We start from the raw sequence: 17,590 nt of genomic DNA on the forward strand, positions 1-17,590 counted from the left end.
ATCAAGGCATTCTTGATGTGTCTTTGAGAGAAAGGATCGACATGTAAAGATGTTGCTAAATTCATGTAGGAGAAAGTCAACAAGGAGAGATCATGACGACCACAGACGCCAAGATCACAATGCCAACAGGCAGAAAGCTTTTGTGAGAGACCATGGAAGAAAGCATGGTCATGCATTGCGAAGGCGAGGATATTCGTCCGAGAGATCGATGCTTACTGTCAGTAAGAGGAGGCCAAACTCAACAAACCAGATCACCACGAGAAAATCAAAAAGTTGGCTGATTCGTACAAAGAAGGAGCTCTCGACAATTTTGTTTCAGCAGGATGGTCCAGGAGATTTTTTCGGCAAGCCTGATTTCGGATGTTCGGCAATATCATGTGTTTCTAGGCTTGCATAGTGGTCAACAGAATCGATAGCGTCTGTATTGTAAGATAGCACCAGTCGTGACACCAGCCCGATATGTTTGTCTCTAGATCTCTCATTACCAGCCACAAACACTCTAACGCTTGAAAACTCGCGTCATCCACATCATCCTAGAACAAACTCTCCTAGTAAGCCGTATACGCTGGAGGTGTGTACTTGAATTTAGCCGGCACCGGTGTCACAATTACGCCTTCTGCATCAGCCCCGGCCTCCAGGTCGCCAGTCTCTCCGTTCGCCTCTCGTAACGCAGCAGCTTGACGTGCACGTTCTGCCTTTTCAACAGCGACACGACTCATGTCCTCTCGGATTCCCTTGTTGTACAAACGAGGAATGTACCACCAGATGAATGCTAGACACGCGACGCAGAGACCGGCGAGGACTCCGACGGGAATGGCCCACGATGGTGTACCCATGTTGTTGACTGGTATTGTTCTTGTTCGAAAGGTTGAAGGCGCAGAGATGAAGTGCGAACGTGAGGCAAGAAAGGTGAACTTGGCTCAGAAAGAAGCTTTGCTCGGCGGTGGAAGCTTGATTTGAGTGACGTGAGTACGAATTGGTATGCATGCTCAAATGCAAAATATTTACTGTACCTTTCTTCCCTTGTTGTTCGTGATACTAACTTCGACCTTTGTAGTCGTACGAACAAGTGATATCGGTATGAGAAGTGACACAGAGAAACAGACTGAGGGACTCACATCTCGCGCCCGAGGAAAGTGTTGCCTATATTGCCGCAAGGTAGGCTGATGATCGATCTGCCGTAAGGCGGGGTCAGCCGCCACTTTCTATGTACCAAATACTTCACCAGCGTAGGATCAATATTTGTTCCGTCTCCCAAACTTGTCGAATGATCATCGAGTCGTACAACTCTTCTTCGTCTCCATAATTCCAGAGAGTCAGTCGCGTGAAATTTATTCCCTTGCCTGGCTTTCTGGTAAGCTGTGAGTGATCAAGCACGATCTCGATTACAGGTCTCCAGTCTGTAGTTTCGCAGCTTGTGAGTCTCAACAAGCACTTGACAAGCATTCTGCCGTTGGCGAAGGCGACACGCTGGGGACAATGCTTGGAGATGTATTGGCCATATCGAGTCAAGTGCGAGCATTGCAACGCGGCCTGTGGTCATAGAGATTCGAGTAGGTCCAATCCTGGACATTCAATCTCGGGGAGTGCGTCAGAAGATCGGGTCACAAAGCCGTCTTATCCGAAGTACCTTTGTGTTAAATAGACTGACCCTACAACTCGTCTGAAGAAACTTTGTGTGTGAGTGCTCCAATGATGCTGAGGCTACCTTTGATGGCTCAAGCATATCTTCTTTCTTTAAATTTCTTTAGAACACGCCTCCACAGTGCGACAGACTCGTTGGAACCGGTAACTTGTTCGGCTTTGAATACATCGGACACAGCAAAAATTGAGGCGCTCAGAAGCAGAGTCGACGACTAAGTCATGAACTAGCAGAAGAACGAAATAACGCGCCATGTTGGAGCAACATTCTTAGCGCATCGGTCGAAAACACAGGGCTACTCACTAAGAGGTCCATGGCAGTTCGACCATAGGAATCCTTGAGGTTGACATTTGCTCCTCTTTCAAGTAACGCCCTCAGAGCACCAATGCCGTATTTCGGAAGTGTGGCGGTGTGCAACGGAGGCTGATTAGTAGAGTGGCTACCAATTGTGTCAGGCCACACCCCAGCATCGATGAGCTGGTGGATTATTCGCTCTTGAAAAATGTATTCATCAGTCTTCGGGGGCCTCTTTGTGGGATTCTCTGGAAGTATCATTCTTCGCAGCAGCATGTTCTGTAGAGCATCTTGCAAAACGTCGGATTGATATTCTCAACTCTAGCCAGCAAAAAGGTTACCACGTCGTCGCGCCATGACGATGCTGCACTTTTCAGCGCCCTGGACTTTTCGTTGTCGGTCCAGCCGTCTCAAACCTCAAGAAAGTATGCCACTGGACCCACATTACCACTTCGTGCAGCAACTTCAAGGCAGCTCAGATGGGATCGTTTGCTAGGGTAAAAGCGGCCCTCAAGACCGACTATCTGCCAGAACAGACAACTAATCTCGAGATCTCCATGCTGAGAGGCGGCCAAGAGTGGCGTAAACCCGGGATCACACTGTTGCTGTACTTTTGGATCCCCACCAGCGTCGAGAATCATGCGCACTGCGATTGTGTCTTTTCGAAATATGGCTCCATGCAGTGCCTCGCCGACATAGTGGTCTGAGTCGACTGCCAGGCTCCAATGTTGTAGGATTAGCGTCAGGTGATTTCTATCACCATGCTTGAGCTAAGGTTTTACCACGTCAACAGATGCCAGCATTGAATTTGTTGACGGATTTTCTCTGGTCAAGTTGTCACAACGAAGGAGATGCAAGTTGATTGAGACCATGATGTGGGTGGGACTGGGAGTGGCTGAGTCATCTGCCAAAATCCCCAACCTCCTCAAAGTCGGCTACAACGCACAACGCGTCCTGGCTGGCTAGGCTTGCCACGCAGCCAGCATGAATGCAAACAACAAGGTCAAACAAAATTCTTTAGCTTTCGGAAACAAACAATGATCGAGGTGTTGTGGGATGATCAGACAAAAAAAAATACAAAACATACAGCAGCAGGGATTCCCACGTGATCACCCACCGTAGTACTAATCTGCCGTTCAACTGCTTATGTATGGCAGAGCGGACGGGATGCCCAGTTTTCAGCTGACTGTGGCCGTATGTACTCAGGGACTAAATACCAATATATATAAAGACTAGTAGTTCACACTCATACGGCGACAGGTCGTTGCATTGGTAGTCCAACCATCGTGTCACCAGCTATAGGACACTTGCAATAACTGACAAATGGCTCGGTATCTTTCGGCGCATACGTACTACTCTGCTAGGTCCGTATCACACTTTTTGCGTTCTTCCCCGTGCCAGACAAGTGAAGCCTCAGGTGATCATCGATGGTCTATTCAGATTGGAGTATTAGAGATCTTGAATATGACTTTGTAGACCATACAGCCCCTACATGCAGTCGTCACTACCTTCAGTACATCTCACTAGCTATAGGACGCATGTGAGATAGATGTGTCAAGTATAGAGTCTGTGATCGTTGCTCAACATGGTTGTCGTTGATGAATCGTGTTGCAAAGGGTACCACCCTGTCCATAATTTGCAGCTACGTCATACATCAAGGTATTATTGACTTTAACATGTAGTCCGCTATGCGTATAGTCCATTATAAATCTTTCAGCATTTTCATGTCGTGTATCAAGCAAATATTACAGACTGTCAGGGCTACTTTGCAGCCAGACAAGTTGCTGCCTGTCGTCGCATTTGGCTCCTCTCCCCACGTCTTTGTGGCGGCGGCAAGGCTTCTGCAGTGACCTTACGGCGCCGCCAGAGATTTACCAAGACCCGAACGATGTCTGTGTGCGTCGCACGACCGAAAAGAAGAATGTGTCCGTGTATTTGTGTGGAAATAAAGATGTGTAGAGTCGAGATGCCAGCCAAAATGCGGCTCTATGATTCTCTTGGCTGGTGATTTCTGAACGGATGACTTCATGACGCGCACCTCATCCGATTAGGCAAGTCAAGTGGATTACATCTTCTCAACGCGTTCTTTCCTGCGTGTCGTGAAATCATGGCGTGTGTTTGGTGATGCTAGGATATCTTTTCTTGTTTCTATCTGCTTCGTACCATTGTTCGGTCGCACATCCTTCGATTCGTTGAAATCAGCACGCGACCATTCCCGATTGACGCGAGAATCAGCCATGGCTGCCACGTACTTCACATGTACTCTGGGACAAGCACAATCGCTGGGCCTCACAAACTCGACATTCAAGAATATCAATAACTTCATCGATTCTCAGGCAGAAGCCACACCGTCTCAGGCTGCTGTTGGCTTTGCTGTTCCCTCCAAGTCTGAATCGGAATGGCAGGGCAAGACCTGGTCGTTCCTGGATCTGGCAGATGGCTCGAAAAAGGTCGCGACCCTGTTGCAAGAGATCAATGGAGAGCTTCTGAACAAATCGGACACTGTTGCTTTGATATGCCCAAGCACTCCTGAGTTTCTGTTCACATGGCTTGCCCTCATGAGGTTAGGTCACCCTGTCCTTCTGATCGCGCCACAATGTCAGCCGGCAGCGATTGCTCATCTATGCAAAGCCTGTCAAACCACGGTCATATTTCACGACGAAAGCTACACAGCCCAGTCCGAAGAGGCTACACAGCTCTCTCGCGACGACGGTGGAGAACTCCATGCCGTTGAGTTGCCATTCTCTAAAGATCACCCTCTATCGGATATCATGAAACGGGAAGCAGTTGAATCCGCGAACTTCCCCAGTGTTAGAGAGACGGATGTCGCGTATTTACATCACACCTCTGGAACTTCCTCCGGTGTACCCAAGCCGATTCCGCAGACTCATCGCGCTGGTGCTGGCGTTCTGCCTTCACTCCCTGACGGAAAGCACTGCGCGACATTCACAACCACACCGCTATACCATGGTGGCGTAGCAGATGCTTTCCGAGCATGGACTAGCGGAGCGCTCATCTGGCTGTTCCCAGGCAAGGGTGTACCAATCACTGCCGCAAACGTCATCAAGTGCTTAGACGCGGCAAGCAGAAGCACAGGGCAAGGACATCCTCCTATCAAGTATTTCGCTTCTGTACCGTACGTCCTCCAAATGATGGAAGCAGATGAGCGAGGTTTCAAGTATCTTGAGAACATGGATATCGTTGGCGTTGGTGGCGCAGCTTTGCCAGCAGAAGTAGGCGACCGCATGGTCAGCAAAGGGATCAACTTGATTTCAAGATTTGGCAGTGCAGAGTGTGGCTTCGTCATGTCATCCCACCGCGACTATGCAAAAGACAAGGAGTGGCAATATCTGCGTAGTAATGCTGGTGCCGAATACCTTACCTTTGAGAAGAATGAAGATGGTCTCGCTGAATTGGTCATCAAGCCAGGTTGGCCACACATGGTACGCCGTCTCCATCGACTGATCTACACACCAACTGATATGATACCTCTAGGCCAAGAGTAATCGGGAAGATGGATCCTTTGCCACAGCTGATCTATTTGCTCTCCATGACAACGTACCAGATGCATGGAGGTACCATTCACGCGCGGACTCTCAGCTCACACTGGTCACCGGCAAGAAGTTCGACCCAGCTCCACTGGAGGGTGCCATTGCCACTGCTGATCTTCTGGACGATGTCCTGATCTTTGGAAACGCACAACCGTTCCCTGGCGTATTACTATTCCGCTCGAAGACGGCACAAGATGTTCCAGACCAAGAACTCGTGCAGATGATCTGGCCAGCCATTGAGAAACTCAACTCGGGAAGCCAGGATCACGCTCGTATACCCAAGAAGATGTTGGTGCCGATGCCCGTGCTGGATCAACCACTAGAGAAGAGCAGCAAAGGTACACTTCAACGGAGCGTTGTGGAAAACCGCTTCGCTCAGGATATCGACAAGGCATACACCAACATGGGCTCGTTCAACGTCGGTGACGTGCCTGACGAGAAAGTTTCTCATGTCATCATAGAGATGATAGAATCCATCGTCCCGAAGAAGGCGAAACTGGCAGATGACACTGACCTGTTCTCCTACGGCGTTGACTCGGTCGCCGGTATGCAGATAAGATATGGCCTTCGACAACTCCTCCCACAATCGACCAAACAGTTGCCGCTCAACGTGGTCGAGGATTGTGGAACGGTGAAGCGATTGGCAGAGTATGTCGTCAAGCAGCGTCATGGTCAAGAGCTTAGTGACGACGAGGACGAGCTCAAACTCATGCTTCGACTGGTCGACCAGTATTCCAACTTTGATAACAGAAGCAGATTGTCGTCCACAAACGGGCAGGGTCGTGGCGAAAACGACAAAGGAGATGTTGTTGTCCTGACCGGTGCAACGGGAGCTTTAGGGGCTCATCTCCTGAATCTCTACCGCCAACTCGATTCCGTCAAAAAGGTCTACTGCCTCGTCAGAGGAGCAGATGTCCAGGCCTCTACTGAGAGAGTCCACAAGGCTCTCGAACAACGAAATTTGGGCGGCCTGAAAAATGATGACGAAAAAGTCGAAGTCCTCCAAACGTCACTTGGAGATGACCACCTAGGACTTTCCAGTGGAGATTACGAAAGGATTGCACAAGATGTTTCGATTGTTATGCACGTGGCATGGAGTGTCAATTTCCGCATGCGACTACGCAGCTTTGCAAAGGACAACATTGCGAGTAAGTCACCCCCCCAGTCCCAGCCATGCATGAGTGTGACCTGCCCGTTTGACGCTTTCACCGCCATATCAGAAGACCTGGTCAAGGTTGCATGAGTTGCTATTCTTGCACTCTGCTCCCAGAAACCAGGTTGTGGATTTTGCGAATAGATGAAATTCGCTGCAGGGCTACATCACCACAAGAATAGCAAAACAGACCATCTGCTGACCGTGGTTTCCAATGCAGGTGTGACAAATCTCATCAATCTTGCATTGAGGTCCGGGAGATCTCAGCCTGCCAGATTCGCATATTGCTCGAGCGTAGCAAGTGTCATGGCATACAGCAATGGCGCCTCCATCCCTGAGCAAATCATCGGCGATCCAAAAGCTGCGAGTACCTTGGGCTATTCGCGCAGTAAGTGGGTCGCCGAACAAATATGCAGCAGGGCGAACGAGCGCTCCCAACTTAAGGGTCGCATAGCCATATTCAGAGTTGGCCAACTTTCAGGAGACACTCAAAACGGAATCTGGAATACTAGCGAGGCCTGGCCGATGATGCTAAGCAGTGTCAAATTATCCGGTGCACTGCCGAACCTCGATAAGGAAACACTGGACTGGCTGCCCGTGGACATTGCTGCCGTGGCCTTGATGCAAGGAATTGCAAGCGTGGACGGGAGCGGAGACGGCGCGCATGTCCTGCATGTGCTAAACGAGCACCGTCGTCCTACGTGGCCCGCAATGTTACAATGGCTCAAGAGACGACGTGCTTTTGACATTGTGGATCCGTCCAAGTGGGTAGCGCGACTTGAGGCCATGCAGGAAGGAGATGGTGCCGATCACCCCGCATATAAACTTCTAGACCATTGGAAGAGGGCTTATGCCCCTGAGCATCACGAATCGGATGACACGGATCCGGCACCGACCGTCTTACCTTTTGACATGGCGAGAACCAAACATGCGGTTGCGGTTCTCAGAGACGTCAGTCCCGTGGATGAGGAGTATTTTGCCAAGATCTGGGATTGGATCGACGAAACCATGTAGACATGTCTAGTTATCATTATATTATCTTTGAGTTGATAGTAGATGTAGATCTCTGTAGGTATGCAATACTGATTGACACATAGACTTTGAGATTTGGGATCAGTTGTGTAAACACAACCCCTCACTTCGCATAGTTTACTCTATCCATGAGCCATTTGTTGAGGAGGATGAAAACATACTCTCGTGATTGTGAGGCATGCAATACCAGTTCGAGCGAGATGAGGAGCGTTGGCGACGATGAACTCTTGCCCCTGGATTGAAATTTGGCAGGTATAGCAAGAACGTCCAAGCCCTCGGCACAGAGGACTTGCTTGGTATAGGAGAGAGTGATATGGAAATGGAGTATAACGTCTTGTGGCTTGACAGAAGCAGCAAGAGATCGGTTGGGGGACGGCAGTGAACGACTTGACAAAAGGTCCTTCTGCTAAGCCTCCTGGTGGCAGGACCTGTCATGCCTTACAGGGCAGGAGGACAAGGCTGCATAAGCCGAAGAGCCAGATTCTGGTACTTGCTCCCTGAGAATGTTAAGCGTATCGAGTGGAGACATCCTTTTTTCAGTGCAGGCAAGTGTAAACAGGCGCCCGGATCTGGGTAGTGTTGGCCTTGCGCGAGTGACCTACATGACGCTAACGAAGTGTCTCCTGTCGAAGCGGAGCCGTACTGTCAATGTCAAAGGGGGCGTGAATGTATGGAAGCGTGGTGCGGCAAGAGGCAGCGCCCGCTGTCCCGCGATAAGGGATAAGACAAATCGGTTCGCTTGGCGATCTGACTTGAAGTCTGCACGAGCACGCCGCCTTCACGCCTTCACGTGCTTTCGCATTGACATCGTGTGGCTTGAAACGATGCCATGCGGGCTGAAGGTCCGTCAGGACGCGGTTGGCGACTTTGACGACGGCAAGCTCGAGCTAGAAGAAGACTAAGCCAGTTCCCCGGCCTTTGGTGGGGCGATTTATGAAGAGAGGGCACTAAACGTGATGAAAGTCACCACAAAGCTGTATCGGGTTTGTACACGGGGAATTTCCCAATCAAAAATTGCCGCTGACAGACTCGGCTTCGTAGGGGGAAAGTTTTTGTGCATCTGGTCGAAGAACCTGGAGAAAGAAGCGAGCCTGGCAGAATAGACGAGCAGCCCTGTTCTTTTTGGCTGGCCATGGTTCCTGCGTCGCGTACCTGCATGAGCCACACAGATCTCAGACTACAACAGGCCTGGGCTATGACGCAGCGAAAGCATAAGATTGTGAAGATCAAGTCGGGTTACTACCGCCGATCATAGTTCTGCTTAAACCCACTGAGTAAGTCGAACCCCAGTTGTGTGCCCGTTTGGACAGTTATGCCTGTTGATCGTCTCACTCTGCTTCATGGTGGGCAAAGTTGTGCAGGAGAAGCACACTAATTTTCGCTACACTCTAGATCGTGTGCGAGCTGACAATTGAAGCAGAATACACCATGATAGCGAAAGAGCTCGACAACAGGCATAGCGCCTATAGCTTATTTCTCCTCATCGCCGATGGCGAATAGACCCTCGGAAGACGTTTCGCCCGTTTCGAGCAAGTACACTGCCAGAATTCGGAAGTTTTTGCCGCAGATCTAACTGAGGCCGGCCGCTTTTGTGCACGCGAGTTGGAGAGAGGAAGAGACAGCAGGAGTTCCACGGAAAAAGTCAATGGCAGGAGACACCGATCGGTTGTAACCCTTTGGGAATGCGATCGGAGTGTTGTTGAGAAGTCTATGAGGGAAATCCCCCGAGTGTCTATCGAGCGTACTCGTACCTGGCATGCCGTTGGCGTGAGTGGGATCATTTCCACAGGGCAGAGAGAACCGAGCTGTGCACACACACACGCACAAGGGTCTGCAGAAATTAACGATCGGCGCAGGAAGGGTCGCAGCAGGGTCTGTAAGGATGAAGAAGTGCGAGAGGAAGATGTTCCATTTGCTCAGCCAATAGCCTAAGATACACATGCTATCATTTTGACTGTGATGTAAATTGCCATGTAGATCGAGATGTGCTCTGGAAGCTTTCGAGACTGGCCGGCTTCAGACAAGGATGAAACACTGGGTCGGAGTCGGAAGGCGAAGGCGGGGAAGCTTGCAGCCAATGAGCGGCATTAGAGAAATCACCACACCTGATCGTCGCGTTTCAGGATGGCTTCTGATTGTCGCCGTCTACGTAACCACGACCACGTGAGAGGTCGTTTGAATCATTTGCGGCCAAGATGACAGGTAAGTTGTATACGATGTACTACTATATGATGTATATGAAAATTATAACGACTTTGATTGGCGAGTAAGACCTCGTAAATCAGACGAGAAGTGCGCAGCACGGCAGCGTCATTGGGTAACAAGCTAACCACAATCACAGCCGAATTTTGAGTAGAAGCGCTCACATTGTCAGCTCCGACTAATCCGAGGGCAGAGACAAGCAAGTACCTCTTGCAGCAGGTACAGTACATCTGGCTTGTGGGTAATTTCATATCTGTATACGGCCGAGTCATTGAAGATTGCGAGATGATCATTTGCATGACGGTAATATCACACGCACACGGCATGCTCGCCACCAGCAATGCAAGTGAGCATATCGCCGTCTAGCCGTCCGTATGTGCGAGCGTTTGCAGTGTGAACGAGGACGACGCGATAACAGGTGAGCGGACATGTATCTACCCAGGCTGGCCAACGGGCAACGGACCAGCAGCACGACTTTGATACGAGTGGACGGACGGTTTGCAAGGTCAGCCGGCAAGCGAACAGCCTCGCAAGACGTGTTTGTTGACGATGCAAGGCTAGTGACCATGCATAACAGTTATGGATTCTCATGTCGATCGCAGCCCGAAATGCGACGCCCAGATTTGGACATGGTTCTGGACGAAAGACTGGGACTGTAGGGCAGCCGAGCAAATGCACGTGGGCTAGCAGGCTTCACGATGGACAACTCGAGGTGCAGTAGTCTGATCGTTAGCATTGACAGGCTTAGGTTAGCTGGCGTGACGAACGTTCCCAGCAGAAAAATAAGAGTCGAAGGCAGATGGAAATAGACTCGACGCGGCGTCGAGCGGCAAGCTGGCGCGTTAGCGTCGGGATCAAGGCACAGACAGGCGCCCTTGGAGCTTCTCGCACGGGGCGTCAGGACAAGTAACGCGTCCCTCTGTGGCAGAGGAGGATGTAGGTATGTGCACCTTGCACACTTGCTCGACGGGTACAGATGGGCGTGGTCTTTGTCAGTTGGTACCCACAAAGCCGTCCGAGGCTTCCCCATCCGCCATGATTGCACCGGTCCTGCGGCCAGTACAGAGCCAGACGATCAGTACTTGTATGCCTCTGCTCCCCCAGTCATCAGCACCTCGTTTCAGACACAATTCGACCGACCATTCTCTCATTGCTTTTGCCATCTACCCGTTGGACGTACCATTCTTTTTCCAACCAAGGCCCCATCAGACGTCACACTTGGCCTCGATAGCATCTTTATACATATCCCAGCACACCACCACTCCCAATTCGTCTTGTCATATCTCTTCTGAAACCGACTCGCCTCTTGCAATCAAACGCAAATCCCAATCTACACACGGCATCTACCAATCACATCGGGTAAGCGTCGTGTCGAAGCCACCACCGCCTCTTGGACCCTCGAGGCTAACCGAAATTGTTCAGACCCAATGGATCACCAATATATGACCCAGACTCCCATGCAGTCGCCCATGTACTACTACACTCCTCAAAAGCAGCAGAACATCCACTACAACTCGCACATGGCTCCCCAGAACATGGACTACTTTTCTCAACCCGTCTCTTCCCACGTCTTGTACTCTCAGCGCAGCCCTCCCCTCTACCACCAACAGCCCCAGTACATCTCGCAGTCCATGCTCACTCCTGCTGCCTCTCCTCGCCCCCAGCACCAGAAGCCCACCATCATGCTGCAGCAAGACATGCCCAACATGAACATGTCCTTTGACTCGGACTGCTACGGCCCTGCCACGCCCACCCTGTCTGCCACCAGCTTCAACTCTGCCGACAGCCCTCAGTCCAACTACCACATGCTCCCTACCCCTGCCAACGAGCTGCACATGAACCCCTTCGACGCAATCAAGCAGAACTGCGAGGATGACATGTTCGGTGAGTGGACTCAGTCCGGATCTCCACCTTTGACTCCAGGTACGTGTTCCATTGAGAAGGGCAATCTCCCTTTTGACTTTCAAAAACAACCAATTAGAGAGCGTTGGCTGACTCGCTAGCTGAAGTGTACCTGCATCCCGCGTCGGCATTTGCCGAGAACAGCAGTTACATGCTCTCGTCCAACTGCCCATCGTTGTCGTCGTCGCCGTCGCCAAACAACTCGCGCTCTGCCATCAACGACGCCAGCGTCTGCGATCCCCGCACTTTGACCGTGCCGAGCAACGGCTTCCCGTGCCTGCCTACCCTGTGCGCCGGCGATGACGAGGAGCACAAGTTGATCCTCAAGGGCGACTTCTCCCCCTCCAAGACCTTTGACGCGTCTGAGCTGATGCCTACCAACCACGGCTTCCCCACATTCGAGCCTCTTTTCGAGCTCGACGTTGAGGACGATTTCTGCTCTTCCAAGCGCCAGCGCGTTGACTCGCACTTCACTACCGAGAACAGCTTCTGCTTCACCGACGCCAGCTTCAGCGACGAAGATCTCTCCTTCTCTCCTTGTCAATCAGAGTTCTCCTTTACCGCCAACTCCTCGATCGACATGACCCCCGTCCGCCGCTCCGTCTCCAAGAGATCGGTCAAGGCCCCTCAGTCATACTCTGCCGCTCACTCGTCATCGACCCAGCCCCAGCAGGTCCCCAGCAACGCCCCTACCTCCTCGTCCTCGTCTGCATCTGGCGATGACCACGCCCACTCCGGCCCCGGGTCCTCGACCACCCGTCGCGGTCGCAAGCAGTCCCTGACCGAGGACCCCTCCAAGACCTTCGTCTGCACCCTCTGCTCGCGTCGCTTCCGCCGCCAGGAGCACCTCAAGCGCCACTACCGCTCCCTTCACACCCACGACAAGCCTTTCGAGTGCACCGACTGTGGCAAGAAGTTCAGCCGTAGCGACAACCTCAGCCAGCACCAGCGCACCCACGGCGCCGGCACTGTCGTCATGGGCGTCATGACCAACGACATGACTTCCCAGATGGCCGTCAACGTTGCTGATGTCGGCTCTGGCATCCTGCGCCCCAAGAGCGAGTCTCCTGACGCCAGCGAGCTCGGTGCCATGCTCTTCGACCACGCCGCCGCCGTCGCTGGCTCAAGCAGCAGTAGCCAGTCTGGTTACGAATCCGCCGAGGACAACAGCTTCCAGCAGAAGAAGAGAAAGCGCGATGAGTAGATTCCTCTCGCCTAGCTCCATTTCTCTTTCTGATGTTTGACGCCTTACGACCCTCACGCCAACCTTCTCATATTCGCTCGCTGCCGCTTCTAGAGGAGCCATCTGAGCCAAAATCGTTCTTGCTTTTCTTCACTTCATGTCTATCTTTACACCTTCCTGGGAGGAGGTTCTTTATTATTCACTGCCCCTTTGCTTTGGGCCTTTCTGTACTGTACAGCGAATTATCTGCATTTGCATGGATGGGAGCTCTGGGGAAAACGGTCCTTTGCTATCTTAGCTATCTCCGAATCACAACATCAAGCCCAACAGTGGCCTCTGACAAGTTCCTGAACAAGCCTTTCTGCCTCCATCTCAAGTATTTTACATGTGCCTGTGACTTGACTCTGATTATGCTTTTTACCTTTGCAAGCTTTCCAAAGTCGGCCTTTGCACCTCTACTCAGGTACGTTTCAGCTTTCTCGATTTGCGGAGAAAGATTGGCACTCTACCAAGATTTCGACTCTCCAAATCTCCTCTTGATCCAAAAGCAGCGTCACTTCCACCGAATACTGCCCCACCTACATCATTTTCATGGCTTTGTGATTAGAAGAGGGCAAAAGCTTCATTTGCTATCCTGACTCTCACAAGGAGGACGGCAGTTGCACTGAGGGTGCATCATGACTCTGTAGAAGCGAACAGATCACCCAGTCCAGAGCGGTCTCACTAATCTATTACCATCAATGCTTCCTCTTCCCGCAGGAGACCAAAGTGGGTATCCGCCATGTCGCATCAAATCCTGGCCACAAAGTCCCGAGGGAGGGTAAAAGCGCAGAGGCCTCCTGTGAGTATACCTGGCCGCACTCGACCGCCTGCTCGGCAAAGCAACTCTCGCGGCCGGCGGCGCACGCACGCACAATAGGTAATCTTGACGAAAATAAATCCTCCGCGACTGCCGCGTTGAGAAGGGTCAATGAAACTTCCGATGAGAGAACGGGGGTCAGCTGAAAAAGACGAAAGAGAGACGGGCGGCTTCTCAATATTCGGATGCATCAAGCGAGATGGATAGCGAGATCTCTTTTGTGAGTGGGTTTCTTTCGCGATGCCCGCAAAGATAAATTATCCACTCTTGCTGCTAGGCTGCTTGCGCTGCTAGAGTCCTTTTTGACCCCTAGGGAATGCTACTCCGTAAGAGAGACACGATGAGAAGAAAACAGGGACAGCCCGCAAATCAGGGGTGGTTTTTCCCTTGCAAGAAAGGCATAACATCCACCTTTCCCTTGAGTCGCGCATGCGTTACTTTCCCCTCTTTTCGTACGAACCCGACGAAACGGCATGATGGTGCATCTTTGAAGGGGTTCACGATGCTTCCTGCAGGACAAGAGAAGCGATCCTTGTGCCTTGGTATTTTCCCAACTCGGCCCGGAGTTTGATTCCAAGAGGTCGCGTGCTTGCTTGGTCTTCTTGCTCGTCTGTTTCTTTGGGTGAGCTTCAATGTTCTCAAACACCCCGGACTTGTTGGCGAGCCAGGATTTTGTCCGCTCTCTTGACTCGTCACCATCCCGTCTTTCTTGCTGACCCAAGGACTCGTCATGCCGCATCTCCTCCTCGTCTGTTTTCGCACCATTTCTTTTCCCTTTTTCTTTCCCTGCAGTGCAAAAGCAGCAGCCAGGGCTAGAAGACGGATGATTTTCACCGAGGCCCGCGACGACCCGCCGCTCGTACACTGGGCACGCAATCCTCTTTTTCCTCCCTCGCATCGTCCCACGCTTTCGATCACCGATCTTGGAGTTCGAGCTTGTAGGCCTTTTACCAATCTCTGGTCGTGATGTTTTCAGCTACGGTTTCAGAGCAGTTTTACACCCGTGATTGTATACCATGAAGTTCTCTGCTACTCTGCTACAAGACCCAACCGTGGGTTTTACTGCATGTACCTTTTCTAGGTGCGTATCTAGTTAGCGGCTAAGATCTGCTGGCGTGGAAGTCTCTGTGATTGCAGGATTGCGCCTGCATGTCATGATTACTTGCATGATAGGGCTACGTCAGTGGTCAAGATTTTTGGTAAATTGATCCAATCGACAAATAGCAAATACATTGCCATGCAAGGGACGAGTAGTGAGGAAAATGGAAACCTGGGACTTGGGGACGGTGATACAAGAGATACGTGGGCTGCACGTCATGCACGAGGACGAGGTCACTGTATCTGTGACAGCTGCCAGATCTAGAGAGACTCTTGCCCTTTCGTGATCGTGTGTATGCATCGCTCCACCTATTCCTTCAGGTACGTGTCGCGTTCATCTTCTTGCTCATGACCATTCTCCCTTATCAGACTCTCCACTCTTCAGCTAACCAGCCCCTCTTGGCTGCCCTGGCCTCTGCTCACCTGGTCATAACGAAAGAAAGCGATGTGTTCGTAGCAAGATAAGACAAAACCACATGACATGGTGCATAAAACGCAACGGTCTCTTCTCTTCCAAGAAATATGCAAGTATAACGTTGGACTAATTCTTCTCCCGCCATTCCCTTGTGACCCTTGTTCGCCATGTGTATTTGTACAATGTCTCATGACCCTTTGCAGAGACCCTTTATCTCTGCAGGCCAAGGGATGAAGGAAGGATTTTCATGAGCGAGCGAATAAGAGGACCAAGAAATTGGTGAATTATTGTGTGGTTGAGCATTCTGGGAATTGTGATGGCTCTTGGCTGGAGATGTACGTACCCTTCTGACACGTACTGGAGTTGCATCGCCCTAAGGAGCTGCTTCCGTTGTCCCCGAGTGGGCAAAGATGAATCAGTGACGGCTTTGCTCGGCGGGGACGTCGTCAATTGACCCTGCCCATTATTCATGTACCACGATCCTTCTTCAGTGTGGCCGTCGGCCATTGAAGAGTACTCATCTAGTCGATTCGTATGGGCGTGGCTGGGCGTGCAAGCGAAAGTCCACCAAGAATCGCGGTTACACGCTCTACCAGAATCCTCCCAGTCGTTGATGGTACTCGGCGAGAGCGACCCGTCAAGCCCCGTAAACGTATCTACACTACATTGGATTCTCGAGCTATCCTTTGCTAATACCTCACGTCGCACGGGAATGGCTTCAATTCTCTAACGGACGTTAAGGCCCAACTAGAGAACCATGAGAGAAAAGATCAGAAAAGCCTTGAAAGTATTCAGGGGGTTGCAGAATAGCATTTGAGAATAGGTTGAGCTGTACAGTTGACAATAGTGCAAGGGTGGAGTTCTTGTGGAGTGATACATACATCCCACTAAATCACGAATATGGTCTCCTCCATATAAGCTCTCTTGTGTGGAGAAGCTAAGGTCGTATTTTTGGGTTTACACTCCGTGGGCTTCGCCCTCACGCGTTTTCCCTCGGGGCTTGGACTCCTTTGAAGCAGTGTTTTAGTTGCTTGCGTGATTTTATCCTCGAACCGCAGTAGACGTTGAATCGTGTCTTAGATCCATTCAGGTACCCCACGAGGAGGAGTGGTGGATGTGGATCGTGAAGAATTGTGGGCTTTCCCGTCACGAAGTGATCGTCATTCCCAGAACGTGCCTTGTAGGGGAGATAAGACATCATTCCTACACGCGAAGTCAACGGACGGCATGTTTGGTCCGACATCTGTCGAACACTGCAAACGGGTTCCTCACTGAACACAAAAAAGACTCGAAGGATTTCGTTGCAGTTCCCAAGACTTGTGTGTAGGTTTTGCCTTTGCTCCTTGTACCTGAGGTTCCAGGCACGCGAAACGGGTCTAGCTTGCATTTGCTCTTTTTGGTTTTCTTTTTTCTCGTGGTTAGGATGACAGCATGTCATCCGAGCTGTGGAGATCTGTAGCTGGAATGTCAATTCGATCTGTGGAGTTCCTCGGCGCTGTGGTTTGCTTGTCACTGTCGTTCTTGTGGAAGCCACTTTTGGATCGTTGGGTACGGACGTAGAAAGAAGCACCGCCCTAACAGCGACAAAAAGGCCCAGGTCCCATGGGGAAGGAGAGTTAAGAGGTGCGGGACGATCCTTCGCATATTTGGGCACAGCATCTTACTGGCGGATATGTTGTGCTCTTCGTGCAGTAGTGGTATGGAGACCTATTTGGCATGCAAAATAAGTCTTGGTCAATGGATGAAGGATGATGGATAGGGAGAGACGGGCTCTAGCCGACGTCTTGGAGAGTCTCTGCAAGTCTAGTCCCGATGCTGTGCATTGATCAGTCGATCATGATCGACATGCGCGATACACACGGCAAGGACTTCCTTCACGAGCCCTTACGAATCCACTTTGCGACGTACGACTGTATAGAGGCATATCCCACCGAGGTACGCAGAAGGAAGTCGCTCGTGCATGATAGGAGTGATACGAAAACGAAGATGCAGAGATTAGGAAGTGACTAGGGGAGCACGTGGATGAGTACGATAGGGTATAAGTAAGGTATGGATAAGGTATGAATAAGGTATGAATAAGGTATGCAACCCGGTGTACAAAGTCTCCGACCCTTATACAGACCCCTTATTCAGATGTATAGATAGAATTGAGTTTGTGTACCCTTTGTTCTCGACTTGAAACAGCAGGCACACCTCGATAGACTTTCTGGGCACCCTGCATAAATGTCCCTTGAACCCGTTCGAATTGAGAACTCCCGA

The 17,590-nt window shown here is 51.0% G+C and overlaps 5 protein-coding genes across 5 annotated transcripts; 2 read left to right on the forward strand and 3 right to left on the reverse strand.

Moving 5' to 3' along the window:
- Positions 1-339: 339 nt before the first annotated feature.
- On the reverse strand, positions 340-969 carry AUEXF2481DRAFT_42101 (uncharacterized protein). Its single transcript, XM_013486368.1, has one exon. It carries the CDS (start codon positions 834-836, stop codon positions 549-551), a length of 288 nt encoding a protein of 95 aa, XP_013341822.1. The 5' UTR covers positions 837-969; the 3' UTR covers positions 340-548.
- Positions 970-4,173: 3,204 nt separating this feature from the next.
- On the forward strand, positions 4,174-7,654 carry AUEXF2481DRAFT_47633 (uncharacterized protein; the record flags this gene model as incomplete). Its single annotated transcript, XM_013486388.1, has 3 exons — positions 4,174-5,379; positions 5,432-6,635; positions 6,861-7,654. 3 exons carry the CDS (start codon positions 4,174-4,176, stop codon positions 7,652-7,654), a joined length of 3,204 nt encoding a protein of 1,067 aa, XP_013341842.1.
- A 3,503-nt stretch (positions 7,655-11,157) lies between these two features.
- Positions 11,158-12,980, forward strand: AUEXF2481DRAFT_81569 (uncharacterized protein; the record flags this gene model as incomplete). The annotated part of the gene is made up of 2 exons (XM_013486420.1): positions 11,158-11,797; positions 11,884-12,980. The coding sequence occupies exons 1-2, from the start codon at positions 11,302-11,304 to the stop codon at positions 12,978-12,980; spliced, it is 1,593 nt and encodes a 530-aa protein (XP_013341874.1). The 5' UTR covers positions 11,158-11,301.
- Positions 12,981-14,098: 1,118 nt separating this feature from the next.
- AUEXF2481DRAFT_340218 (uncharacterized protein) lies at positions 14,099-15,111 on the reverse strand. The gene is made up of 3 exons (XM_013486465.1): positions 14,985-15,111; positions 14,834-14,895; positions 14,099-14,775 (listed from the first exon to the last, which is right to left on the reverse strand). The coding sequence occupies exons 2-3, from the start codon at positions 14,834-14,836 to the stop codon at positions 14,188-14,190; spliced, it is 591 nt and encodes a 196-aa protein (XP_013341919.1). The 5' UTR covers positions 14,837-14,895; positions 14,985-15,111; the 3' UTR covers positions 14,099-14,187.
- A 963-nt stretch (positions 15,112-16,074) lies between these two features.
- Positions 16,075-16,956, reverse strand: AUEXF2481DRAFT_340145 (uncharacterized protein). The gene has a single exon (XM_013486466.1). It carries the CDS (start codon positions 16,767-16,769, stop codon positions 16,311-16,313), a length of 459 nt encoding a protein of 152 aa, XP_013341920.1. The 5' UTR covers positions 16,770-16,956; the 3' UTR covers positions 16,075-16,310.
- Between the last annotated feature and the right edge of the window lie 634 nt (positions 16,957-17,590).

Source organism: Aureobasidium subglaciale, assembly GCF_000721755.1.
Source record: "Aureobasidium subglaciale EXF-2481 unplaced genomic scaffold scaffold_17, whole genome shotgun sequence".
Taxonomy (NCBI): domain Eukaryota; kingdom Fungi; phylum Ascomycota; class Dothideomycetes; order Dothideales; family Saccotheciaceae; genus Aureobasidium; species Aureobasidium subglaciale.

What these genes read in the sequence shown, in the direction of transcription:
- AUEXF2481DRAFT_42101 (XM_013486368.1), bottom strand. Translation starts at nt 836, where the DNA reads ATGGGTACACCATCGTGGGCCATTCCCGTCGGAGTCCTCGCCGGTCTC.
- AUEXF2481DRAFT_340145 (XM_013486466.1), bottom strand. Translation starts at nt 16,769, where the DNA reads ATGACATGCTGTCATCCTAACCACGAGAAAAAAGAAAACCAAAAAGAG.